General features: G+C 38.2%; 3 protein-coding genes across 3 annotated transcripts; 1 reads left to right on the forward strand and 2 right to left on the reverse strand.

Annotated features, from left to right (window-relative positions):
- Positions 1-7,831: 7,831 nt before the first annotated feature.
- On the reverse strand, positions 7,832-13,105 carry LOC149932992 (lysosomal alpha-glucosidase-like). Its single transcript, XM_090156050.1, has 19 exons — positions 12,999-13,105; positions 12,294-12,694; positions 12,060-12,214; positions 11,805-11,979; positions 11,326-11,428; positions 10,652-10,890; positions 10,460-10,591; positions 10,284-10,394; positions 10,105-10,218; positions 9,841-10,040; positions 9,626-9,759; positions 9,410-9,561; positions 9,193-9,341; positions 9,034-9,118; positions 8,789-8,970; positions 8,634-8,722; positions 8,375-8,424; positions 8,091-8,237; positions 7,832-8,021 (listed from the first exon to the last, which is right to left on the reverse strand). Exons 2-19 carry the CDS (start codon positions 12,678-12,680, stop codon positions 7,953-7,955), a joined length of 2,673 nt encoding a protein of 890 aa, XP_090012176.1. The 5' UTR covers positions 12,681-12,694; positions 12,999-13,105; the 3' UTR covers positions 7,832-7,952.
- Positions 13,106-20,591: 7,486 nt separating this feature from the next.
- Positions 20,592-21,405, forward strand: mRpS6 (mitochondrial ribosomal protein S6). Its single transcript, XM_090157022.1, has 3 exons — positions 20,592-20,848; positions 20,915-21,057; positions 21,117-21,405. The coding sequence occupies exons 1-3, from the start codon at positions 20,804-20,806 to the stop codon at positions 21,361-21,363; spliced, it is 435 nt and encodes a 144-aa protein (XP_090013148.1). The 5' UTR covers positions 20,592-20,803; the 3' UTR covers positions 21,364-21,405.
- On the reverse strand, positions 21,368-23,518 carry LOC149932994 (transgelin-2-like). The gene is made up of 4 exons (XM_090157021.1): positions 23,314-23,518; positions 22,465-22,601; positions 22,197-22,407; positions 21,368-22,130 (listed from the first exon to the last, which is right to left on the reverse strand). The coding sequence occupies exons 1-4, from the start codon at positions 23,365-23,367 to the stop codon at positions 21,960-21,962; spliced, it is 573 nt and encodes a 190-aa protein (XP_090013147.1). The 5' UTR covers positions 23,368-23,518; the 3' UTR covers positions 21,368-21,959.
- Positions 23,519-27,460: the final 3,942 nt, after the last annotated feature.

Here is a 27,460-nt window from a genome sequence, read left to right on the forward strand (position 1 = left end):
AAAAGTGTAGCCCCGATACTCTGACCTTGACGAATAGGTCACGGGGTATAAACATTATCTCTACCAAAAAAAGCGAATTGTTTAATTTAAAACTTATACTTACACTTTTTTACTCCTTTTCGGTATATGAATTCGACCAATACAACAAAATAATACTTTGACGAATTATTCGTCAGGATATTTAGGTCGTCTTGGAAAATATCTTTACTCTCTTTGCTCTACACTAAATGCACCGGAGTAGGGAATCATTTCTGCCTTAAAATTTAAAAAATTATATTCCATACCCTGCTCCATATGGGGAACTCATATGAAACTAGAGGCTTGCGCCGCCGCTAAACGCCGCCGCCGCCGTTAATTTTGAAAGCGCCGATCATGCCGCCGCCGACTGTTCGAAAATCGGCGCAGGCCGCCGTCGCCGCCGCCGATACAAAGAACGGCGCGCCGCCGTTTCCTTTTTCTCTTTATACACTTTTTTACCTCTCCGAGGGGACAAAGTCTAAAAGTCCCCTAGGAGGGGTTATACAATCACCGTGTCTGTCTGTGGGTCTGTCTGTCAGGCCTGCGAACGCGTTCGCATTTGTGTAGCAAACTGTAATCATTGCGTACGCAGTTTCTCGAAGGGTTGGCAAAACCACCGTGTGACGGTGAGCGTTAACGGATTGATTTGCGGTTGGGTTTGGTTGGCCTTTTCGTTATTGTTATGTTGTAGGTCGTGAATGTTGATTTCGTGTTGTGACTGTTGAGTTTGTGTTATGATTGTTGTGGATGTTGAGTACGTATTATGACGGTTGTGAGTGTTGAGTTTGTGTTATGATGGTTGTGGATGTTGAGTCTGTTGTGTTTGTATGGGCGTTTTCTCTCCAACTTCTTCTTAATGACTTTGGGACGGACCGAGTGCTGAGTGTAATGCTACCTCTCAACGTCCAATGGCAGGGTTTCCACCAGTTGTACACGGTATTCGTCTTAGTATCAATTTGCGATTTTTTGGCACCGGCCGGGAATCGAACCCGGGTCTGCCTCGTGGAAGAGATGTACTCTAACCACTCTAGGTACTATAATTTTTTCTACATCATTTTAAATATTTATAAATTAAATTAATCTTATATTTAATTAAATATTTATAAATTATATTAATCTTATATTTAATTAAATATTTATAGATTATATTAATCTTATATTTAATTAAATATTTATAGATTATATTAATCTTATATTTAATTAAATATTTTAGTATTTTAATTTAAAATTTGATCGCGATCAGGAATTGAACTCGGGTCGCATTGTTACAATGCGGATAGTTCACCGCCGAGCCATTGACTTCCTTAGGGAAAATATTCAAGTAAAGGAACAATTATGATTATGAACAAAACGGATTAATACAATATCTGTATATATTGTTTATTGAATGATAATTATTCAAAACTCCCGCGGAAACTATATCAAAGTAATAATATAGCGCCACCGTGTGGAGAACTATCAATCAAACCGGGTAAAAAATATAATCTCTTAAATTTTTCGAACTTTAGTCAAATCTTGACGGGTCTAAAAAACGCCAAATAAACGTATATAAAGCCGTTGCCGTCACTAAAGAAGATTTAGTCTTTCTTAGTTCTTGGCTGTCAGACGAACTACTACAGGACGGGGTCCTGGTGTCGGTCAAAAGTTATGAGGTAACTTTTCGGTTTTAATTAGTATGTTCGGTCTTCGGTCAAGAAAAGAGTTAAATTGTGTTTCGCGTTTGGAACGTGAGTGAATGGACTTAAGTGTATGAACAGTGCGTGTTTAAGACTGAAAGTGTTAAAGTAATTGTGAACTAACTCAAGTCAGCTGTAAGATAAAATTGATTGTTTTTATTTTTTGAATTGGAATAACCTAATTATACCCTTGAAATTATCAACTCAACCTGTAGATTGGAAGTAATTAGTAGCGAACAGCTCTCAGCTGTTAATTAAGACAAGAGTTTATAGTAAGGTAGTTTGAATTTAGTTAAAATTACTCAGTATAATTTATGATATTTACTTAAGTGTAAGTATGTTTTGGTTTATTTTTCAATCACGATGAACTAAGACAAATCTAGTCTTAGACACTTGAGTACCAGTTCTGTACAATTACGTAGGAGGGATATATATTGTTGGGTTATTGATGAAAGTTAAATCTAGAACGTTCCATAGACTGTTTTGAATAAAAATAAACATTTATAATTTTGCATAATTCTGGTTGCCATTTTATTTTCTAATCACTCGCCCACAACATTAAAGTTCTGGCAATCCCGAATCAACTAAATTTTCGATATAACGGCGACGGGAAATTATTATCGTAAATTTATCGCGCGGCCTTAGGGAATATTCTTTTAACAAAATTTCGATAAACTATCGTTTAATTAAAAAACGGTTATTTCTACCAAGTTTATGTGTATTTTGTAAATGTTCGACCGTTGGTGGCTTCTCATGTTTAATTAAAATCGGCCCGATTCCGTTAAAATTATAAACCAAAAAGCGAACGGTCGTTATAATACCCTCTGTAGATATTTCTTTCATTAAAATTTGCTTTGTATTATATTCAACTGACAAACTTGTACTGTAAAAAGGGTTTAATTCAATTGTGCATTATCTAACTCACTGTTGTAACTACTTAACTTATGATATTCTGAATAAATTAAAATTGGTCGTTTCGTCTCAATTATTTTAATTATAATTAAAATTTTATACCGGGCGGGATAGAACTGGGATAACATTTTTAACAAATAACTCTAAATTGCGGAGATATATCTTTAAGGGTTATCTCGAGAAATTAATACCACTAGGATTTCGGTCGACGCAGAGTTATAGCATTTTCACTTAGCGTCAATATATTCCAGCATTGCTATCTTGGCTATAGAGAGAGTCACTAATATAACCAAGGCTTATCCACATTTTAATTATCTTTAAATTTAAATGTTGCTTCGTTTATCGATATGTTTTCTAAAATTGCATTATTATAATCATTGGCGGACTGGGTATAATATTTTTAGGTTGCTAGGAGACAAAGGGTCCCAGCTTGAACAACTATAACGCTACCATGTTTACGGAGGCCCACTTCATGAACGGTCCATGGGATGATGGGATCCACGCAGGGGCGGCAATATAGGGTACGCAACTGCGTGGGGGCGCAAGAGGTTTGGGTTGCATGTTTTCGAGGACTATAAAGTGAGTAAGTTTTATAGTTGGCGCCAAAAGTAGGTAAAGACTGGTTTAAATTTGATGTAGTTCAGTCTTTAAACACGAGTAGTTTATTTAAATGCGTTACGAGTTTTACGTTACTTCATTTTTGACTTACTCTTCGAAGAATTAGTTCATAACGCAGGGTACACGCCGGAGACTTTTTATATTATCTAGTCGCGTTACGAGATTTACTCTACTTTACTTTAAGTTTTACTACTTAGAATTAGCTCATAAAGCAGGATACACGATGGACACGTTTTTACATTTCTATGTTGGAGAGCTTAATTAGGAGACGGGTTGTTTAAATTTAAAAGTAACATATAATGTGATATTCGCAGTGGCGGCGCCAGGATATTACTTAATTCTTTAATTTGGGGCCCCCCCTTTACATACACTAACTAAACAAAACTGTGACAAAACCGGTTTATTTTTAATAATTTACAAAAGAAATGTACATGACTGTTTAAATGAACTCGGAAGTTATTTTTTTTAGTCGATGAGCATAATAATGCACATATGGGCAACATCCTCCAACAGCATTCTCGATTTTCACTTACAATTGTTGCAAAAACACTTGCCTGTTGCCACGCTTTATTTTATCTTTATTTTGGAAATAGGGACTCGGAGAGTCGGAAAACCGCGCAATTTATCATCTGTCTAACGATGCCACACTTTTTGAAGTACTTAGCTAGTTTAGCAACTACAACGAATCAAGGCTGCGCTCCAAAAAATATTAGAAAACACTGTTCAGTGTTCGCAACTTAAAAACAGCAGGCTTTTAATTCGGATTTTGGTATTTCTAGTTTCGCAAATCATTTTAGGGGGCTGTTCGGGGCCCCTTCATCTAGATTTGGGGCCCCTACAAGCGAAATAAAAGTAGGCTGTAGCCTGCGTAGCCTACCCCTGGCGCCGCCACTGGATATTCGATGTAGTTTTGTCTAAGTACCGTCACGTACCCTACATAATTTTTGTTGAACAATGAAAAATGCTAGGAACCAGAACCGGAACCGACCTAGCGCAAATTTAAGAACCGGAACCGAGATAGTCCGAAAACATGGAACCGTTGCATCACTAATATCTATATATATATATATATATATATATATATATATATAGGGGCGCAAAATCTTACGCGGCGTGGGGGCGCTACTAACCCAAGCTCCGCCACTGGATCCACGCCATCGGGCAGGTTACCTCTATGGCCAATCCGAGACTGATAATAATTTTTTACTTTAAATTCAATAAATGAAGCATTTGATATACTGCATTTTAGACGTCCAATACGTTTATAAAATCACATCATAATACCTTAAATTATCTCTAAATGGAAAATAACATCAAAATAACAATATGTATGTGGACCGTGCGATGATAACCTTCGGCAGCAAAAATGATATTATTCGTAACTCGGATTTATTTCTGATTGGAAGGCTCAGAAATTCCTCAGATTGGGTCCAAGAATGTTAATATTAAGAGGGGTGTCGAGATGGGGGTGTCAATTTAGTATAGTCAAGGTAGGCCCAGGGGGTTTACATTGAACCCTCCTTCTCTACGCCACTGCAGAGCGTTATCGTGGAGCACGACCAAAAAAAATAAAAAAGCCAATATCGAGCCTTCAGCCGAATTTCGACCCGGCATAACTGCGGATAATTTTGGTCAGTATAAGCGGCGCTAAGGGTGGGCTGAAGTGGGCTTTAGCCCCCCTGCATTTCTGAGAGGGGCCACATATTTATATTAAAAGGGCCACATATTTAAATTTATGAATTTTTTTATCTCTAGAAATTTGTATTATTGCTAAGAAACGTATTTCTGGAAAACAAATCTTTCAAAATCAATTTGTTTACTCAAGAAGATAGTAGACCATTAACAGACAGATTCGGGAGGAAGGGAGCGGAAATTGAGAGAAAGTTGAATGTCCAATAGAAAGAAAAGAAAGCGGCTTAAGGGAATTTAGGGAAATACGTGTCCCCTCCAGGTCGGATACAAGGTCAGTAGGGGTCCAGTAAACGCTACGAGAGCCGCAACAATATAAAACGACCTTGCACTTCTCGCTTGCTGGAAAATATTGGGTTTTTTCGATGGCTACGTTCAGCGGGACTCAGCGGACTCAGCGCTGAGCGTTGAGCTTACTGTACGCTTTTTTTAACTTCCGGTTTCTACGTCATGTTGCTCAACGAAGTCAGCGGTCGGAGGAGCAGGTTTTTCCGTTGCTCATCGGTGTCGTGACGTCATTCGACAAAGTTAAAGGAGGGGTAGCAGACGATATTTTGTTCGTTAAGTCAGCGAACCAGAAATCGTACAACAACTTTTAGATTTTTGTGACGTAGCGTTGATTAAAAGAACTCAACGATAACTCAGCGGTTTTTCTCCGTTGATAGTTGTTGAACGCAGCCGATTTCACCACTTTTGCGAAATATGGCCAACCCAAGGTTCCCGCTAAGGGCCACAAAATTCTTAGGGGCCACAAAATAATAAGCCCACCTGTGAAAAAACCTTAGCGCCGCTACTGATTTTGGTTGTCGTTTGACGTCAGGCCAGTGGCCTACCTCGGAAAGACCATGGACTAATTAGTGTACTTCGCACATTAAAATATTAAAACAAATGTTTTACAAATTGAGCCAAATTCTTTGGAAGGACTAGTACGAGTTTTTATTTGCCCTATCCCTTCTGGTCACGTGTTTTTTAAACTGTCGCTACAAGAAATAGCTCTAAAATTTATACAAACGCCGGCGTACGCCGCCGCCGCCGCCAGTCATTTTGACCACGCCGAAGACGCCGCCGCCGCCGCCGGTATATTTTGGGTCAAACGCCGCCGCCGACCCATATCAGATCGGCGCAGGCCTCTATATGAAACCATATTTTGATTATTTTTTATATGGAGTAAATTTATGAACTCACTTTAGAAAATATAGCGCCATCTGCTTAAATACCTGTAAACTAAATGTACGCGGAAATAGCAGACGACTTTCGTATTTAAATTTTTCAGCTGTAGTAAGACATAATTTTTGATTAAGCAGACACTTTCAAACGTTCAATTTAAAATTCGGTCGGTAGGGGGCAACAAGGGAAGACCCGCAGGAAGTTTTCAAAGGGGGAAGTCTTAAAAATTAGTCAAAAGGGGGATTAGTGCCCATATAAGTGGGGGTATTTTCCCTTCTGCGGGTTCCAAGGGCGTATCCAGGATTTTATTTCAGGGGGATTTTGGCGGAAAATTTCAAGGGGGGGTGCTGACGGAAGTTTCACTGATTTTTATTAGGCATTTCGGGGGGTTTTGACCCCCCCCCCCTTAAATACGCCCTTGGCGGGTGCCCATGGGGGCAGCACTTCTGACAGGGCCGTTTTATACAATGTTCACTAGGCCCAGTGATGCGTGATAGCTGTCTGCTCATTCAAAATTATCTCGATATAAAAGCTGAAAGTTTCAGTTAAAGAACATTCATATTCAAAAGTCGTCTGCTATTTCTTCACACATTTAGTGGACAGGTATTAAAGTAGATGGCGCCATATTTTCTAAGCTCGACGCCTATTGTTAGGGCCCAGGGCCTACGAAGATTTTAAAACCGCACTGTTAAGAACAGTAACTCTACGACGTCATTTTACTCCGATTCTTGCATGGGGCACGTCAAAATTCTAAGAATTCTTCCCTTGATAGTGAGAATTCTCACTTCTCAAAATTTTGACGGTCCTTCTCACAGGAAGTGACGTCATCTCTTCTCACGAGTTCTCTTTTAAAATACAAATAAAAATGGCAGCTAATATTCTAATAAGTTTACTTGAAAATAAACATTATGATATTTTTGTGGACGAAAATTAATTTCAGAGAATATAGAATGGTTAGTTAATTTCCTACGAAACCTTTAATTTCAAATTATAAATAAAATCTTTCCTTCCTTCATATATTGTCGTGAAATCGTCTAAAAATAATATTTATTGTCAAAGGCTTAGTTTACTAAGTTCGTGGGATTATCGTAACTTCGTAAGCCGCCATCTTTAGAAGTCTTTTTACATTTGACGAATTTTAGCGAATTCTCACGGGGAGAAAAATTCTCACGAAGAACTCTTCTCAAGAGAAGAACTCCTTCTCAGAATTTTGACGCGGCCATGGCGAATAGTTCGAGTCTGGGTAGATAGATTTTCCCAAAATGGCTGCATGTGGTCATTTTAGTAGATAAATTCTGGATAAGCAGACAATTTTATCAGTTTACTCCATTTCCTATCCTTTTAAGGGGGAGTAAAAAGTGTAGCCCCACGAATAGTTCACGGTGTAGAGTAATTATCACCATCAGAACAAGCAAATAGTTTCATTAAGCGTAAAATGTGTACACATTTTTCGACCTTTTGTTCCAGTACAAGCGAAAAGTATCCTCCTAATTAGTGTCATTTCTATATTTGCTACTGAACTGACGGCAGTTTTTTTTTTAAATACAGAGAGCTTTATTTGCTAATTAATGGATTACGCCACGCTTTTGGTAGCCGCTCGCAATTAACTAACGTTCCCCCTGAAAGTTAATTATTATTGTTGTTGACAAGGACGGTCCACGATATTTTAATTTTTCTGAACCTATTTTGGATTGTAAATTCCCATCCTGCCCTCCATTATATATTGATAGTCGTGAAATATAGAGACTACGTTATTTCTTTAAAATTAACAATTTATTTACAAACTTAACAACGGGTGAAAATGCGCGTCAATGAAAAATACGATTTGACTATATCACGATTTGCTCGTAAATAACATATATACCATTTCACTTATTCGTACCATGTCAGAGTACTATCTTCGAGAAGCGAACGACCAGCGTTTAAATCAAATTTAAGAGCCTATAAAATGACATTGGAGAAAAGTAAGTAAATAGGTTCAAATTTAGTCATTTTGAAAACGCAATTTACCTTGCTTTGTAGATCGTAACTGTAGTGAACCCTGGTTCGATTCAGCATCGCGTACGAAACCGGATTCTGAACTCCGAGAACCAGAACCTTCTGCAAGAGCATCTCCGTTTCGTAACCTTTATTTACAACACGAATATTCAAGGTATGCTACGGAGATAAAACGGGGCCAAATTAATATTAATCACCTCGTAGTATTACGTAGGATCAAAAGTAAATAGACGTAAACATGTCTATTTTTATAAACATATCTATTTACTTTTGGTTGAATCGTAATCTACACTTACGTTACGAACGTCGAAAGTAATAAAATTGTATTTTGACCCGGTAACGCTGTCTGAAATACCAGAAAAACGTTTAATCAGCAAACTATCGTCTAATGTTCCATGACGCGAGGAACTATCTATTTGAATACAATATCTCGCTGGCTTTCGGTCTTCTCAGACCCGAACAGCTTTTGTATATTTGGTTTTATAAAACAAAAAATATTCCATATTCTATTTTAATTTTAGGCAACAACTATTATAATTTAAAAAAAAATATTACCAATTGCGTCGCCGTCATCCCAATACAAATCTCCCTTGGCTTCGCCATTTTCGTCCAGTGCGACATGTAAAGTGAACTTGTTCTTTCGGCTGGAAAATAAATTGCTAAGTATTGATATTTCCCATGAGTAACGCAAGGACAACAAAATCAATTACCTATTGGCGATTCTTGTAGCGGCATCTTGTGCGGGGATAACGTTGCCTCCTTTAATTAGAATGTTAATCTTATCGATGGGGGCGTCGAAGGTGATTTCAGAGCCGGTGTTCTGGATGGTATCCCCACTGTAATAGTCGTACCAGACACCCTTAGGGATGTACGCCGTCACGTTGGTCTTTCCCTGTTGACACGTCAATGTTAACAAAAAGTCTCCTATTCATTATATATTTCTTTAAAAACGTACTTCTTCCAATACGGGAATAAACAAGAGAGACCTTCCCCAGAGGAAAGTGTTCTTTATTTTGTACGTCTTTGAGTCTGTAGGGTACCTAGAAATTTTATAGAAAAATTGTATAAATCTTTACAAATGTAAACGTACGTTGAACATTTGGCGCAAACATACTCGAAAGCGAGATGTCTAATTGTTGGGATTCCGTCGGCGTGACTGTGGTAAAGTAAAGTATACAGATGAGGCAGGAGATAGTAACGGGTTTGGAAAACTTTCGTGTGCAGAGCGATCATTTGGGGACCCATTGAGACCGGATCTTGTGCCTTGTATTCGTTAAGGAACCCCAATTAGTTTTGGTTCGAATATGTGCTTGGATGTCGAACGAACTTACGATGGTGTCTCGGTCGTTGTGATTTCTAGAGAAGGGGTAAAATGCTCCAAGAGCGGTCCATCGCATGCAAAGCTCGAAGGTGGTATTTCCAGTAAATCCACAAATATCGGTGCCAATCATGGACACTCCGTAAAGGTTGAAACTGATCATTCCTGCGTCGATAAAGTTAGGTTTAATCTTACGGCTTGCGCTCTCATAAAAGAAAATTACTCTTACTTTCGACGGAGTCTGCCATGTACTCCCAGCGAGAATAAACGTCGCCCAACCAATGAGCTCCGTATTTACCGTAACCGGGAAATGTCGATCGAGAAAGAATGAAGGGGCGCTTCTTAATAATCAGTGCCATTGCCCTGCGAGAATAACGTGTTTGTAAGCTCCCCAGTGTTGAATTTCGTCAACATTATCAGTCCAACAAGTGAAAAAGCACGTACTTGTTTGTGTAGATCCCTTCCTGGAAGCCGTACAAGTTATGGGCGTAATAGTGTTCGCCAATGTACTGTTTCGCGCTCAGGCAGATGGTGCCGTTGAAAAGAATGTCTTTACCAGGGACGTAAGGTGGATAGTCGAAGGAATTGCCTTCGGGACATCCTTTGTGGGATCCATTGATAAAGCTGTACGGTTCGTTCATGTCCTAAGTAGTAGGTTATCAGATTTTAAAAGTTAGTCGGTGATAGAAAGCTGTACTGATAACTTACGATCCAAGATCCGTCGTAAGGTACTTCATCGTGCAATCTTTTGAATTGACGGATCCAATAATCTTCCGCCTTTGGGTTGCTGAAATCGACGAAAACCGTTCTTGGTTGCCAGACCTACGGAAATGGATAAAGTACGTTGAGAATAGAAGAAGTACCTTCTAGAGTCCCACTTAATTTACCAGTGCTTCTAGAACGTCTCCGTTGGCGTCTTTGATTAATAAGTCGAGTTGCCTGGCTTCATCCGTTGGTAAATACGTTCCCGGTGCAGTGGTGGCGTCTAGTCCAGGGTCCTAGAAAATACATAATAATTTTCAACAAGATTTTCTACGCACGTTTCTGCGCAACGTTAACTTACCGTTATCATCATATAATGCATATCAGCGTCATGGATTTCTTGTACCAGTTCCGGTAGACCGGCGTAACGAACTTTATCGTAAGTGAAGCATTTGCGATCTTCCATGTAATCAATATCACTCCATTGTCCTTCCTAAATGGAAAACACGCATTTAAATTGGTTTCCAGTTTTGTGTCAGCAAATTGACCTTACAAAATAGAGTCCAGCATCGACATTCTGCTTCCAAACCCTCCTCGTCTCAGCTGTGGAATTGTATTCGTAACGACATAGGTGGAAGCCCAGAGACCAGTACGGTGGGAAAAATGGTCGACCAATGATGCTGGTGTACTGAGCGACAACGGAGTCAGGTTGGGGTCCCAAGAAAATAAAGAAATCGAAGATTCCACCAATTGCTCGGTATGTTAAAAGAGGGCTTTCGTAAGTGACGATATCTGCGGAAAGACCCTCAAATTATTTCCCAAGGAAGACATTTTTTACCGCTACTTAAAGGAATTTTCAAGGGAGGTGTGAGGGGCTGGAATTCTATTAAAAAAACGTCACTGAAACGTCATCAGAGTGTAACTTTGTAAATGCGACGAACGGCGACCGAATGACGTATTTTAAATGGACTTCAACCCACCTACAGCTCTCACTTGAAAGTCCCTTTAATAGGTCAAGTCCAAAAGTCAGTGGGTGAAAATATCATTCCCCCTATCTTGTGAAGATTCACATACCCTACAATATAATGTCGTCTGTTCCGTCAGCTTCTCTCGCACTCTATTAAGCTTAAGGCAAAACGACCTGATTCTTCACAAGATAGGATAACGGAATTTAACCCACTTCCTCTCAGAATCGACTTATTTTAAGCCAGTGATATGTTCGTCTACCCATAGCAGCGCTGTTTAATAGAAAGACACCATGCGCTTGGCCATCCTTCTCTAGATTGACGAAGACCGGGTGAGATCCGTATAGATTAAAACCAGGGTGCCCCTGCGAGACACAAAGTCACACGAAATAAATGATACATTTATGAATGAAGTGTACAAAGCTGTTTTAGTAGTAAAACTAAAAGACATAGCTTTGATATGTACCCTCTATTAAATGATAAGGCCTAACGATATTTTTAATAGACAGCTTCGGCAACTCGTGAAAATGCGTACACGGGAATTTTTTCGTCTCTTTACAATGTCGTTGAGAGGCGTGGGCATTCGCATTTACGCATTTTCACGAGTTCGTGAAAATATCTAACAAGGGTAAGTGAAAGTTTCGCATCCCAAAATTGAACTAGGATATCTAACACAAGCTGCAATGTACGGGTATCATGTTATTCAAGGCTATATATTTTACGAAATTAAAAGACTCTTACTGCTCGAACCAATTCCCCACGATTGAACAAGGGATATGTTTGCTTCACACCACCACGCATGATTCCAGCACCAGTACTGTGCTCTCCGATTCCGTACAGGTAGTTCGTTGATAAACGAGTTGAAATTTCCAAGTATTGATCAGCTAACGACAAAGTCCCGACGCTTGTGTCGAAACTATTAAAGAAGTGGTTAGTCTAGTTTAAAGCAACATTAATTGCCATTTCTATAATACGCTAATTAATTTCCACGCGTACATTGTTTCATTGGTTGATTTTCTGATAACTTTGATGCTAAGGGGATTTGAGCCCAAAATAACCTCGTAGCTCCGTGGAACATTTTTCGTAACTGTGGGAAACCTGGGGATTTCAGGAATTGGAGGCTCGAAACGTTTCTTATCGGGATCCGTCAACTACAAAATAGTGAAAATAGCTTTATTCCATCCTTTGAAAAACAAATAAATATGTGCCGTGTCGAAAGAGAAGGCTTACCCTAATTCGCAACATGTCCGCGGTCAGGTATTCGACGGTTAATCGAATTTTCTCGGCGTCACCGGGGAACCCCGAATGATTCGTCCGTTCACTCAGTTGGCAATTGGCGAGGATGCCGCTTTCTTGTTCCATTTTTACACTTACTTTATATCCGGGATATTTGGGCGGATAAAAACATGATGGAACCTTGACATTGTCTTCGGACCCCTTCCAGCAACATTTTCTGGCCGCGCAGTCCGTCGCGGAGGGAGAGTCTGTGGCGGGAAGGCAGTCGATCTTTTCCGTTTCCTGTATTTCGGCGCACTGTACGGGGTCTTGGCTCAGAACCGATTCGGCCAGCAGAATGACCAAGACGTAGAAATATTTGAATTGTTTCATGTTTATCATCGCATTCGTTCAGGCTGGCGAGAGTCGAATAAATAAATTTATTAATCTCGATGTTTTATCCAATTTTTCTACAAACAGCTGCCTGTCGAGATTTATAATGTATAAAATGTGTTAAATATAGTAGACGTTGCTTAGCCTTGTGCCGCACTCTTGTTAGAAAACGAGCGCAGATGTATATTCAACTACGTAGGTAAATAAGGTTGGAAAATGTAAAGGCTTTTCGAACTTCACAAAAGCGCCATTGAAAAATTTAGCGCTCATTCTTGAATATTTTTAATAATGTGTAATACGCGAGTTATTTAAAACGGCCGAACTTACCTCAGCTGTCTGTTTCTGGTTCGTAATACGAGTGACAAGATCCGTCGTTGCGAGTTTATATAGTCCCTGCTTGTAAAGGGCTGGATACTTTATCTGGGATTCCTTTCCTAAAATGACTTTAGATAAGCTCTTTATCGATCTTATTAATTGCATCAGAAAAATAAGTTTAGCCCGACATACTCTTAATTCAAGCCGGGTTCGCACTTGAGGAGAAAACATCTTTCCTTTTCCAAACATGTTTTAAAGGGTTAATGCCCTTAATATAATTATTAAGATATACAGTATAAGAATTGAAAAAGAATAAAGGATTGAGATGAGCGATATTAACAAACCTGATGAAGCGTCCGAACGGATCGGCGAAACTAGTCGTCAATTTTTAATTAATTCATTTAGTTTTTATAGATATTACCGGTGTTCTGAAATAGGGTTATACTTATCCCCAATTCCCCACTTTCGGATGAACTAATATTTGTGGATTGCAAGCCTTTCATGCCACTTACTAAACATACTTATCTCCCGTACACCGCATCATTTTATCCCATTATCGTTCAATTTTCGTCATGAAACTTTCGACATAACCTATACAAAAGTGGGTTCCACTGAAATTGTGTCGCAGATAGCGTTTTAAATTATGGAAAAACGTATGATCGATCTAGAAAACGATAAATTTTAAACTATGTACATGAGAAAGTGGGATAAAACATGGTTCACTATTTCGAACAATTCAATTCTTTTTCATAACCATGCTTGATGCTTATCCATGTACCTTGGAAATTGCGTTCAGGTGTTTGTGTGTAAGCTGCCACCAAAAGAAATGTATGGACATCCCTTAGATGACCCCTAAAAGAAAACGAAGGTCATACCAGTTCGCTAGGTAATGGTAACGGAAAGTGAATAAGTCTCCTCTTAAATCGCTCTTGAACACATATTTTCAAAATCGTTATGTCAAGCGACTAAAGTGTTTCCAAATTTCTGTTGAGCAATGCGAAATTACACGGAATTTCTTGAAAACAAAAAGAGGAACAACAATATCGTTCGATGTGCGTTGGGATATTCTCCTAGCTGATAAGAAAATCCTTGAAGAAAAATCACTATGCACCTTATACCTAGGAGCCTGCGTTTGTAAAATGTCCTTTTGATTAGCAACGTCATACTGGTTAGATATTAGAACTTAATAGTATTGTTCGAGCCTGTAAAATTTAATAATCTTTGCCGTTTTGTCTGCTGATGACTGGTTTTTGATAACATTTTTGTCTCGTGAATACCTCCGAATCTCTAACACTTCCCTCTAAAATAATTTTCTTAGTTCTTTTTTTTTCTGCAATCGCGTTAAATTTAGAGTGAGAAACACACTTTCATCAAAAAAAATGTCATGGTGCCTATCTTCATTATCGTTTTCATACAATTATGAGAGATCTATCTGAATTTCCGAATGAATGATAACACACTTTAACGCTTTCAGTTTTTAATTTTTGATAACAGTATAAAATTTCAACAAATTAACATTTTAATATATTTTCTTGTATTTTTACGTAATCGTCTGCATAATACAAGGGTTAATATAATTTCTTTTGCCCATCCCATTTTATAGCCCCTCAAGATATTCTTCATCACCATAGCTCAGACGCACGCATTGCTTGTGGGGTATCTTTACAGGCGCTCATCTTTTCGAAAAGAGGGCGCCCTTATCGGACTTGGCATTCAGTAGCGTTGCCAGATGTACGATTCGGATCGTATTTTTATGATAATCGAACCCTTGGTACGATATACGATACGAAGGCTGGATCGTACGGCAAAAATGAGGTCTTACGATAAAATACGATCCAAAGTATGATACGTGTAAAAACTGTTTTCTTTAGATTGGAAACCTTTATATATATATATATATATCTAAATATTGCGGTGACCAATGATCTTTAGCAAAGGTTATCCGCCAGATTCCGGACTCCCACTTGCTAACACGCTCCTGTGGTTTGGTGGGGCCACGAATCGGAAATATTTCTAAAATATTTTATCACGCTTTTCGTACATAAAGGTGCGCTAAAGTATACGACATAAAAGGTTTAACCATGGACGAACTGTTTTTTTATTATCTTTAAATAATTTTTTTTCCCTACATGGGCACTTACGTCCACTTAAACAATTTGTGGAACAGGTGCACTCCGTATTTTCCATAATCTTGAAAAAAATCCTTTGAAACACATCCGCAAAAAACTTTTTACTAGAGGAACACAATCGAGTGGCACACGCGTACGGTGTAAATGGCCAACGTTGTTGTTTTGTTTTCAATTTTGTTTTTCAAAAATAAGAAAGACTTTATTGGTGTATATGGCAGCGTAGGCCTTCACACCATGTGCATCATACAGAATTAGTCAACAAAAGCATATACAAACAGTGATAGGAAGATAAATAAAAAACCAAAAACCAACACTATTGAACTCGGTAAAGTTATCGAATGCCAAAGGCGCGGAGCAGAGTACACACGTCGAGAAAAGGCCATACGGAGACCCGATACAGAATGGATAAAGTCACCTGCAGTAAGCGACGCCAAAAACGAATGGCGGTGACCTCTAGCAGCCCGACATTCAAAAATAATGTGGTGAATCGTCTCTATCGCCGCGCACTGTCCGGATCGACACACCGAAGACGTTCCCAAGCGAAAACGGAAAGTGGCGCCACACTGGACCGAATTTCGCACTCAAAAAATTGTACACTCTCGCGTGATAACCCCTCCTTCCCCCCGTTTTCCCCATGAAAAAGTAGATCTAATTCAACCCCCCAACCTCTGTGATGGATCCCTTTAACTGATTTGTTGTCAGCCGTACGATCCTTCTTAATCTAGTACGATCAAAATCGGAACTCTATACGATAATCCAGCGCTTGGAATCTGGCAACCCTGGAATTCAGGGGCATTAAAGGTTAAAGGTTTATTTTTTGATCGTACAAACGTACACTCCTTCGAAACGGAGCGGCATCACCGACAAGAAAATGCGGGAGCACAATCATTAGCAGAAAAAAAAACAAAAATAATAATAACAAAATAAACAAAAAAAAAACAAGAAACCCAAAAGTACACTAATTTTTCTTTAAAAAGAGATAAGAAACGAAAACAAATATTAAACAAAAAATTAAGGAAAGTAGTAAACTGGTAAAGTGATGAGAGGCAGACTGAGGGAGACGCGACTAACTACCAGCACTTAAAATAATACTGGGCAATCAATTTTGGCTATTTTTCCAGCGCCTACCAGTCCCTTTCTTCCAGATAGTCAATATATGTTTGAGCATTGGGAGATCAGTTTGGTCGCCACTGAATCCTAAGATGTCAGCCAAATCTGTTTTCTGGTTAGTCACACGCCACATGAAGACGTCTTCATCTATTTCCATGTGAGGACAATACAGTATAACATGCGAGAGATCTTCAAGTGGAGCATTGCATAACCTGCACATAGGTAGAGTACCTAGGAGACGACTCTGTCTTTCCCCAGTCAGTAAAGCTCCAGACCTGGCATCAAAGAGTAGGCCACTAGTCCAAGAGCCATCGTAACAATCTTCCAGTTGGGGATTGGGTTTTAACTTATACAGGGAGAGGCTAACCTTGGAATTTACTACACTCCGCCAGATCATCTCTGCCGATTTGGTGACTTCCTTTGCTACGACAGCGCTCCATTGTTGTTCATTGGTTGCGGTGTTCCGTTTGGTACCACCTCCATAAATGCGGTCAAGTTGATCAATACGCTTGAATAATCGAGTTTGAAAACCTCTTTGACGTAGGGCTCTGAAGAGTATACCAGGCAACATAGAGTGGTGCATCAGCATTAGGCGGCCAAGGTATTTAAGTTTACTCGCACAATCCACCATGTCACTCCACCCCATCTCTCCCTTTATAGCCGCATTGGCTGAGAGTGCTGAGCGTCCCACATTTCTTTGTGTTGTATCTAGTGCTGCAACAGTTGCTTTCGATAAACTGAGCACTTCATTAGCATATGTTACAACAGGTACTGCAACAGATTTCCAAAGGGTTCTAGTAACTGTATATCTGTTGTAACTGTTTCCCGCCATGTTTCGCACTGCCCAGCTTAGTCTTGTAGCTTTGGTCAGCAGGTTCTTCTCGTAGACCTCCATGTAATTTTCCTTAGCGCAGAAGGTCACTCCAAGATAGGTATATTCATCAACAACCTCAATTTGCATACTCTGGAGTAGAAATTGCTGAGTAGGTTGGTTTGTATCGACCACTCCAAGCGCTCTTGAAAATATGAGAATTTTTGATTTTTCAGCACTGAACTTTAAGGCTTGAGCTATTGCAAAATCTGAGCAGTGATCCAATAAATGTTGCAGATCTGTAGCGGACTTGGCCAGCTGCAAAATGTCGTCAGCAAATAGCAGACACGATATGGACATGGTTTCTTGAGGCATTGTTTGGCCACGTCCAACTTTGATACTCGTGCAATAGCGGCCAACCCATTCGCCGAAATTCCATGAACAAGGATTTTCCCGCTATAAACTATCGGCGTTCAGCACCACGCTCGTTTTTATGTTGGGTTCGATGAAAAACCATACTAAAAATAATTTTTCGCTAGGGGCGCTTGACGCCGAGAGATAATTTTTGTTCGTAGGTTAACATATATTAGAAACTTCCACGCGAGTTGGCCGTGGCTTGGCAAAAGCCGCTAAACAGGTTTATTAGTTGCCGTAGTTAAAATATTTCAAAGGGAGTGAATACGGAGGTGACAGCTAGCAGAAACGCGTAATTTCTGCAGGCTATCCTTATAAGACGCTATCTATCGGTAAAAAAGCTCGTGCTATCATCGCGAGAGCCATTGTCTCCTGCTTAAAAATTATACCAAAAGTCACCAACAGATGGTGTCTAAAGACTACGGCCTGCGGAAAGGTCAAGCACTTAGTACTAATATGCTAAGAGAGCTCGCGCTCTTGGTCACGTGCCTTCCTCGGTGTCTGCTAGGTGTCAATTCCGTATTTTATGTTAGGCTTAGACGCCCCGAAATTTATCTAGACCTTTATATACATTTCTTATATCTATGGTTACACCATTGAGTTGGGAATATTAATCTAGAGATCCAATCAAATCTGCTCCCCGCGAAACAAGTTTTTGAAAATTACGAATGTGCCGTCTCCTCTAAAATGATGAGAAAAGTCAGAAAACGTTATCATATGACCCATTATTATTGAAAAGAAAATCTTTTTGTCGGAAAACGCGTATTATTTATAATAATACTTTATTGTCAGGATAGAGAAAGTGAAATACACTTATTGAGCTCCTGAGTACGCACTTATATTACGTACACCGAGCATTCAAACATAGAACAAAATAATACAAAACAAGATTACCAACACAAGACAGAGATATAGATAAAAAATAAACATAGGGAGCGAGGGGTTGATGAGACGGGAAATAATACGGATAATAAAAAAACTAAGCGGAACAGTATAAAAACAAGTTGACAAGCCAAAATATACCTCTCCTCGGAAGAATGGTCCCTAGTGGTATTAATTTCTCGACACGACCCCCAAAGATATCTCCGCAATTCAGAGTTATTTACGAAAAACGTATTATCGGTTCAAACCCTGCCCGGTATAAAATATTAATAATAATTTAAATAATTGAGACGAAACAATCGAGTTTAATTTATTCAGAATATTATAAATTAAGTAGTTACAACAGCGAGTTAGACTTACTAAAACAATGCACAATTGAATTTAACCCTTTTTACAGTACATCTTTATCAGTTGAATATAATACTAAGCAAATTTTAATGAAAGAAATATCTACAGATGGTAATTGTATTTTTCTCGCTTACGAAATACTTGCCGCATCTTTAACGCTCATTTTATTTCAACACTCGTAGACTTCCAGTTGACGTTGTGACACATACCGCATGAAAAAGACCAATGCCGTCCAATTTCCAATATCATATAATGACTCGCACACCCAGGAAATCATTGACTGCGTTAGAAATCGTAGATATCCAAATATCCACACCAAATATATTTACAAGAAGCAAAAACCTTACCATCAACAAAACACAGAGAGCCACTTGACTAACCGCCAGCTCTTAAAGCAATAAACGTTAAATTATCGTTTTTGAATTAACACAACTATATATAGGTCGTTAATAATACCCGTAAATAAATAACAAAAAACTAACAAAGTGGACCACCCACAGGGTCTACCCTTTAACCCTCTTATCTCGGCTGACTGCGCTAAAACAAGATTTAACCTTTAAAATTTCATTCGTAAAAAAACCAGATTAGGCCTTCATAAATTTATTAATAAAAAAAGACTTTATTACCTATTATGCTTACGATGCGTGTCTTAATTTCAGTGAACCTAAGCAGCTATCGGTGGTTCTGTGGTAGAGCGCTCGACTGCCAAGCCAAATGGTCTGGGTTCGAAACCTGGGTGGCGCATTTGTTTTTAATCAATAGAGAAACGCTAAATTAGAATTTCTTCGATGCAATAATTTCAATTTCAATTCTATTTCAATTAAACCAAAATTTCGTACTCTATTAAATACGCTTCCGATAAAGCTGAAGGTCTAATTTTCAATAAGGCGTAACAAGTGTCGGTGGTTCTGTGGTAGAACGTCCGCCTGTCAAGCAGGAGGTCTCGGGTTCAAGTCCCGCCCGATGCAAAGTCATTAAGAAGAAGTTGGAGAGAAAACGCCCATATAAACACAACAGATTCAACATGCACAACCATCAGAACACAAATACAACAAATTCAACACTCACAACCTACGCATAAACATTACAAAAACGTAATACACCAAACCGTCACGACGGTGAGCGAAAAAACACCATCCAAACCAAACCGCAAATGAATCCGTTAACGCTCACCGTCACACGGTGGTTTTGCCAACCCTTCGAGAAACTGCGAACGCAGAGATCTCGAGAAACTGCGTACGCAGTGATTACACTTTGCACCGAAAATGCGAACGCGTTCGCAGGCCAGACAGACAGACACGGTGGTTGTATAACCCCTCCTAGGGGACTTTGTCCCCTCGGAGAGGTAAAAAATTGTACAGACAAGGACAGGTGAATTGGGGAAGCTAAAGAGATTAAGCGGGAAATAATACAACAAACCATTGAGAGATAGACGGCGCCACGGGTAGAATGATAAAGTGTTCTCGTCATTTGGGAGCAGATGGCAGTATTCCTATTTTTCAAAACTGAAATCCAACGTTTTTATTGGACCTCTAGATTAGTATTCCCAACTCAATGAGTTACAAACCCTTTGATACCCGGGCGGCTCCGACCATAGAGATAGAAAATAACTGGAGGCACTATTGTATCTGGCGAAGCTGTTCGCGAGTGCCGACCCCCTTTTCGCCAATGTATATTACGTGGCGCCATCGACGCGCGGTGAAATGAAATACATTATGACTTTTTGAAAATCAACTGTCATTTTTTATAAACAAAGGAAGGATAGATGGCGTTGCAAATTCTGCCCATCTCTGCTTTCATACATGCGTGGGGGGGATGAATTTTCCCGGTCAAAACAGGGGTGCCTTAACGCGGTAATCTTCCCTCTACTTCTTTTCTATCTCTATGGCTCCGACATAGGAAAAACAAAACAAGTATGGCGGCTTCTATAGAAGTCGCTTAATATATTTCCCATATAATTTGAAAATCTAAAGCGCCCAGGGTTGCTTTTGTGCCCATAATTTTAGATTAATAGCAATAACTGTCTGACTATATATAGTACTTCTAAATTTTCCACCGTATAGGGTTTCTACCGGAATTTAAGTAAATCTTAACTTGGTGTGATATAAGCCTTGTCATTCGCCATGCCTTCTTACGAGTTGTCCCTGATTTTGCGTCAAATGACTAAGGTAATATTTTCATATTTTTGATTCCAAAACAAAATTAAACTTGTACTTTTGTCATTTTTACGCAAGCCGGAGATTAAATCTACATTGAAAAGAGCAGGGGAAGCTATTCTGAATAAAAAGGGTATCATAAGAAAAATTGAAAATCTGGGAATTGATAAAGACCTTCCATACAGAATGAGAGCTCATAGCCAAAATCATACAAAAGGAAGGTATTAAAATGGGGAATTTAATTCAAATATCAGTTAACCATTTTATGTTGCTCTTCTAGTTACTTTTTGATTCACTTTGACGCATCACCGAAAGTTCTTCCAGAGTTAAACGACTTATGCAAACTCGATATTGATATTGTGAAAAGAAGAGTAATATCTAAAGAAAAGGCACCCCCAGAGTTTGAATGCACCTTAGAAGAAGAGCTCTTACCACCATCTTTCCGCCCTAGTGTGAAGCAATTACTTAGTGAAAGTGTGAAACGAAGTAGTAGAATGTTTCTACCAAATATTCAACGAAGGAATTAGTTAATTAGTTTTATGTATTAAATTTATTGATTGTATTGCGAAGATTCTGCCATTTTTCTTATATATAATTCATACACAAAACAACTTAGCTAAAAATTTCTTCACATTTCCAAAAGTTAAACTCTTTATCTTAGTACTTTTTTTTTGACAATATAAAATATTTAATAAAGGGGAATGCTTAGGATGAATTTTTTGTGGTCCCTCTAATGCAAAAGGTGTAGAAAAAGTGTCCAAAAAAATGAAATTTGAATTATATCAACATAATTAGTGCAAAAACATTTAACAAAAGGAACAAATTTGCTAGAAAAAATAATTTGGCCCCAACAACAATAAAATTATATAAAAATATTAAAAAAATATACAAACACAGATTAAAGCATTTTTGGCCCCTTGATTGTTTCACAATAAAAACTTAGTGTTAAATGAAGGAAAAAGTACTGAATTATATACGCCAAGGTTACCCAACAGTTCAACGAATGACAAAGAAAGGGTAAAATCAAAATTTTTACCCTCTCTCACCTTTGAATTGAAGTCAGATAGTGCTTGGCAACATTATAATAGGAATATTTTGCTATTTCTGGCCTTTTATGATTTTTTTACATGTGTCGCGTGTTTCCAAAGTTCATACCGCTAGCGTTAGCTCCAGTATTTGTTCCACTTTGAAGGCCAATAATGGTATGTCCAGCTTTTAATTGTTCTTCCGTGAAATGACGGACATTTGCCTCGGCTTCCTTGGGGCCTAAGGATTTCAGTCCGAACTTGGAAGCCTAAAAGATAATTTTTTACTACTTAGTAAAAATTGGCCTTTAAAAACTACTTTGAATTTTGGTTACTTTTCTGGCTAAGGATTGTAGGCAAATGCAAACAGAGTTGAGATTCTGATTTTCCCACAAATCAACAGTCTGAAATGTTTCTTCAGCAGGTACACCGAGTTGCCTGGCCTTATCCAAGAAAAGGTTTATGTTTTCCATACACTTGAAAGCCATGGTAGTTTGATTTATCTTTTTCTCAGGAATGGTGTTTGGTTGGAGTGAATTTATAAGCCTTAAAATAAATTAACCATGAAAATGCGCTCTTAATTTTACCAAGTTCTTTTACTACCTGCATAAAATGGTGCCATCTTTTAATTGCTTATGAAAATTTTCCATGGAGCCATCAGTGTCAAAATCTATATTTGTCACTTCCTGTACCCATTTTAACATAGCACCAGCCAATTCTGTATCATATTTGGATTGGATCTGTAGAGATTTTTATTGAAAAAAAGGGATAGAAATGAAACTCAGCAGCAAAACATCTTAAAAGGTAAAGCAAAAATGTTTATCTCCCACCTCCTCCCAAAATGGACCCAAACAGTAAAACGGTATTTAATTATAACTTTTAAGGTTTTTTTTTAATTATATGATAGGTTATTTATAAATGTAATGGGGCAGCTAGCTCTAATTTCAGCATCAAGCATTTGAACTGTCATTATAAAATATAAACAAGTAGTTCCAAGGAAACACTCCTCTATTTCTAAAAATAGGTCAAAGTAGTTCTGACAAATTTAACTACCAAATTATTAAAAAATGTTTGGGTATATATTAATAGAAAATTTGTAAACCCAATTTGACCTACATATACTATGTGTACATGTAAATGGGGAAAACAAGACGGGCTGAGCGTTGTTGGGGTCGAATTCGATTTGAGGTAAATGTAAAATAAAGAAATGTCATTGATTTCGAACGATGGAAATCGTTCTTTCAAAAGGCATTAAATTACCGTGAAACGTTTCAACACAAGTAAAACGTTGCAAATAACGGTAGAGCAATACAACGTACGCTACAAGCCGCACCCTAACCCTCTTGAAAATCCCCCATTTCAAAAACAAGCCGGCTTCCAGAGTAAAAATTCCACCCGCAGACTAGGAAAAATGAGCGAAATACCGTCAAAATATTATTGAAAATATATTACCTTTCTGTGCGATTCTGCGGCGAGACCGGACTTGGTTGCTCTGTTTTCGGCCATAGTACAATGAATTAAGTATTAATCGAGAATAATAAAACTAAAATTTAAATAATTCTGTACGGTTGATGGATTTGCGAGTGAACCTGGCAATGAGCGAGCGAGAGCTTCGTCTGCTCGCTTCGAACGTTTTCTCTATTTTCCGCTTCGCCGACGATGACGTAATGGTCGATCTCACCCCTGACGTAATACAGGGCGGTGTTTAAAAATTGTTAGAATTTTTTTTCCAAATTTGAATACACAGGTAGGATTTTCAGCATTGTTTACATCAAAATGGCCTACTTTTTGAAAAGGCGCGCATTTTGAAGAAAGTAAAAATATTTCTATAAAAGTTTTCGCGACTGGTGATGCGTTATTGTTTTTTTTCGACAGAAAATGCTCATGATAAACTATTTTTTGTATGGAATGTTGAACTTGGCTGACCCAACGGATTCTCTCATAGACGGTAAAATCTCTGTCCTTGACTGAGACGCCTGAGATTAGCGGCATTAGCCAAAAAGAAGTAGTCCCCATGTGGCATGCAAACTATGTTAACAGCCACTTGACCAATCCTAGAGGGCGGCTTATGCGATCTGTAAATTTCGCAATATTCGAAACATTTAGGACATATTGTAATCGTGACGATAAAATACGTCAAATATGAAACGCTCGAAAAGGGAACGAGATAAGAGCAGTTTTATCAGTTTTTACAAGCCCTACTTTAACATTAGTTAATATCTGCGGTTAATTAATGAAATTGTAATTATGTGTCGATCGATTCCAAAAGTTTCGTTACCCCTATCTTATGAAGACTCACTTCCCCTACGTCATAGCTTCGTCTTATCTTCCAAGATAGAGGGAAATGAATTTTCACAAGATAGAGGGAAATAAATTTTCACAAGAAAGAGGGAAATAAATTTTCACAAGAAAGAGGGAAATAAATTTTCACAAGATAGGGGGAATTAAATTTGTCCCAACTGACTCTCGTATACGCCCTAACCCATATTTGAATATGTAGTACGTGTATTTCTACATATTCTGCATATATGGATAAAGCCCTAAAAATAACGAATGCGAAGGATGTGAGGCTTTGGGTTTATCAATAACCACAGCGACTTCCCGTTTCCTTAAAAGCTTTTTAAGAGATTCATGATTTCCACTCTCAGGGTGGCGGCGGAAAAACGAAAAAAGATGGAGAAGAAATTATGCGTAGCTACAGTGATAACGTTCTTTTTTCTTCTTCAAAACGGCCCACGCTATCTGTGACGTAACTTTCGCGTTGCACGACGGATAGGCCCTAAAAACTGAAGTTCTACAAGTGGCTTTTCACTACTTGCCTCTCCTCAGCTCTCTACGGGATCCCAAAACACATTTTCTGTGTGATGCCTTTGTTCTTCATAAGTTTCTCCATCATCGCGTCCCTCCCCGAAAACTTTGCCGGGGACGCCGTATTTATGGACGAACAGTTCGTTATCTTAATTAAATGCCAAAGATATTTCGTCTCAACATAAAACTACCTAGTCTGCAATAAACTAGATGCTCGAACGCGATTAAGCAGAAATTTTTCATTACCATTTACAAAGAGTCGCTTTTCTTTTGATAATCATTCTCGCCTCAATTTTCAGCCATTTTAAATTAAAACGACGCGTTAAAAACAACACGCCGTATTTACTCCCTACTATGTAAAATATAAAAATTACACTACGAACATTTGATTTACTCTTAATTAGCTTTTACATTGAGGCACGTAGCGGATAACTCAAGACGCTCATAAACTACTGGATTTTGATCAGTCAAGCAGACGATTCGTGTTTAATTAAAACCAATCGTCTGCTTAGCATTCCAGTAGTTTACAAACTTCTCTCGTTTGCCGCTACGTGGCTCTATGTAAACGGAAAAGGCTAATTAAATATAATGGCGAATACAAACCTCATGCGTAAATTGTTGGAGACGAAGTAGTTTAACTTACGAACACACGCTGGCATTAACAGAACACTTGGCAACTGTTCCCAAGTTTTACTGTTGCAAGAACTGACGAGGAGACGACCCGAGGTGGTTCTCACCGATTTTGTTAAAAGTTGGGGGGTTGTTAGACCTAGATATAACATGAAACCCGGTAAAGGGAAAAGTTACGCTGGGCTTCCGTTTTGCCATGGCAACCAAAAATGTTTTTGACAACATAAAATGAGAAAAAGTCTATGTAAAATAACATGCGAAAATTACAAATTCTAAGGGTCCCCCCCCTGTGCAAAACTCCAATAATTCAAAAAAAAATTATTTTTAAAAAAATTGTAAATTTTACATTTTTGGATTACTTTGGACAAATAGGGGGGAATAAAAACCATTTTGGGTGAAATCGAGCTAATTTGAATAAAAAGGTCGAAATTTTAGGTAGAATACAAAATATTTGTAAAACTTATGCCGTGATAACTGCCATATATTTTCGCCGATAAATCTTAAAATTTCTACATTACATTATCTGAACGATGTAAACATATTTTTGGATTTCGATAGAAAAACGACGCCATTTTATAAAATGGCGGATACAAATATAAATCATGGTGCAATAAGTTAGGTAATTTGTATCCGATTAACCTGAGATTTTCTACGTTACATTATCTGCCCGAATGAATGGTATGTTCCCATTTAACCCAATTTTACCTTCTCCCAAAGTTATCAGTTCTCCCAAAAACATGGTGTCCCATTTGTCCCAATTCCATTTCTCAGAACCGGAGTTCATTTAACCCAAAAATATGTATTCCCATTTTTCCCAACGATCAAGTTTCCCAAAACAAAATGAGTCCCATTTCTCCCAACGATCAATATTCCCAAAAATATGGATTCCCCTTTCTCCCAATCATTATTTTCCAAATATATGGTAATTGCGCGGTTTTAGATCTCATCGGTACGAGTCGATATGTCGAAAAAAATACAGCGTAACATTTTGACGGCATTATATTTTTTGACGACATTGTCTAATAAAATAGGAAGGGGCCCATATGTGAATTGACTTGGCGTTAGGTTAGGTTAGGTTAGGTTAGGTTTACCATATTCATATGGGCAAAATTTGATGTACTTGCATATTAAAATAAAACTTAGATTCATGTTTATACCAAGTGTAATATAAAATGGCGGATACAAATATAAATCATGGTGCAATAAGTTAGGTAATTTGTATCCGATTAACCTGAGATTTTCTACGTTACATTATCTGCCCGAATGAATTCGTACTATAGATTTCTAAAGAAATCCGACACCATTTTGGAAAATGGCGGATATCAATAATAATCATCGTGCGATAAGTTCCGTAAATATTCGTTGATTAATCAGAAATTTTCTACGTTTCATTATCTGCCCGAGTTAATTAGACCCATGGGTTTTCCAATAATAATCCGACGCCATTTTGAAAAATGGTGGATATAAATGTAACTTATGATATTTTGAAAAACGGCGTATTTCTCTCAAAAGAAATAGGACTAATTTACTCGCTCAGAAATCGAAAATTTCAGAATAGTTGGCGAATAATTACGAAACTTCTCAGACATGCGCCATTTTGCAAAATGGCTCCGGAATTCTTTCAAAATAGAAAGGACTTAATGAAACAGAAAAATTCAGATTTATCGTCGAATAATTACGGAACTTATATAACCGTGAGACATTTTGACATCCGCCATTTTTCAAAATGGCCTCGAATTTTATGAAAATTAATCGGATTAATTATCTTTAATAGGTAATGTAAAGTAGAAAATTTCAAGTAATTGGACAAATAATTTCGGCAGTTATCGCATTATGATATCTGCCATTTTCTAAAATGGCGTCATATTTCTATCACAGTGTAAGGGGCTTATTTATTCGATCAGACAATGTAATGTAGAAAATTTCACGTAAATTGGCAAATAATTTCGGCAGTTATCGCATCATAAGTTACATTTATATCCACCATTTTTCAAAATGGCGTCGGATTATTATTGGAAAACCCATAAGTCTAATTAACTCGGGCAGATAATGAAACGTAGAAAATTTCTGATTAATCGACGTATATTTACGGAACTTATCGCACGATGATTATTATTGATATCCGCCATTTTCCAAAATGGTGTCGGATTTCTTTAGAAAT

The sequence above is a fragment of the Leiobunum rupestre genome, chromosome 8 (genome assembly GCF_980474605.1).
Source record: "Leiobunum rupestre chromosome 8, qqLeiRupe1.1.hap1, whole genome shotgun sequence".
In the NCBI taxonomy this organism is placed as follows: Eukaryota; Metazoa; Arthropoda; class Arachnida; order Opiliones; family Sclerosomatidae; genus Leiobunum; species Leiobunum rupestre.

Bases quoted from the DNA above. Each gene is read 5' to 3' on its own strand.
- LOC149932992 (XM_090156050.1), bottom strand. From the start codon at position 12,680: ATGATAAACATGAAACAATTCAAATATTTCTACGTCTTGGTCATTCTG. The intron at 10,891-11,325 runs GTAGACGAACAT...GTCTTTCCGCAG, and splicing joins ATTAAACAGCGCTGCTATGG to ATATCGTCACTTACGAAAGC. The intron at 10,219-10,283 runs GTAAATTAAGTG...CCATTTCCGTAG, and splicing joins GAGACGTTCTAGAAGCACTG to GTCTGGCAACCAAGAACGGT.
- mRpS6 (XM_090157022.1), top strand. From the start codon at position 20,804: ATGCCTTCTTACGAGTTGTCCCTGATTTTGCGTCAAATGACTAAG. The intron at 20,849-20,914 runs GTAATATTTTCA...TTTTTACGCAAG, and splicing joins TTTTGCGTCAAATGACTAAG to CCGGAGATTAAATCTACATT. The intron at 21,058-21,116 runs GTATTAAAATGG...TTGCTCTTCTAG, and splicing joins CAAAATCATACAAAAGGAAG to TTACTTTTTGATTCACTTTG.
- LOC149932994 (XM_090157021.1), bottom strand. From the start codon at position 23,367: ATGGCCGAAAACAGAGCAACCAAGTCCGGTCTCGCCGCAGAATCGCAC. The intron at 22,602-23,313 runs GTAATATATTTT...AAATCTCTACAG, and splicing joins CCGCAGAATCGCACAGAAAG to ATCCAATCCAAATATGATAC. The intron at 22,408-22,464 runs GTAGTAAAAGAA...ATTTATTTTAAG, and splicing joins GATGGCACCATTTTATGCAG to GCTTATAAATTCACTCCAAC.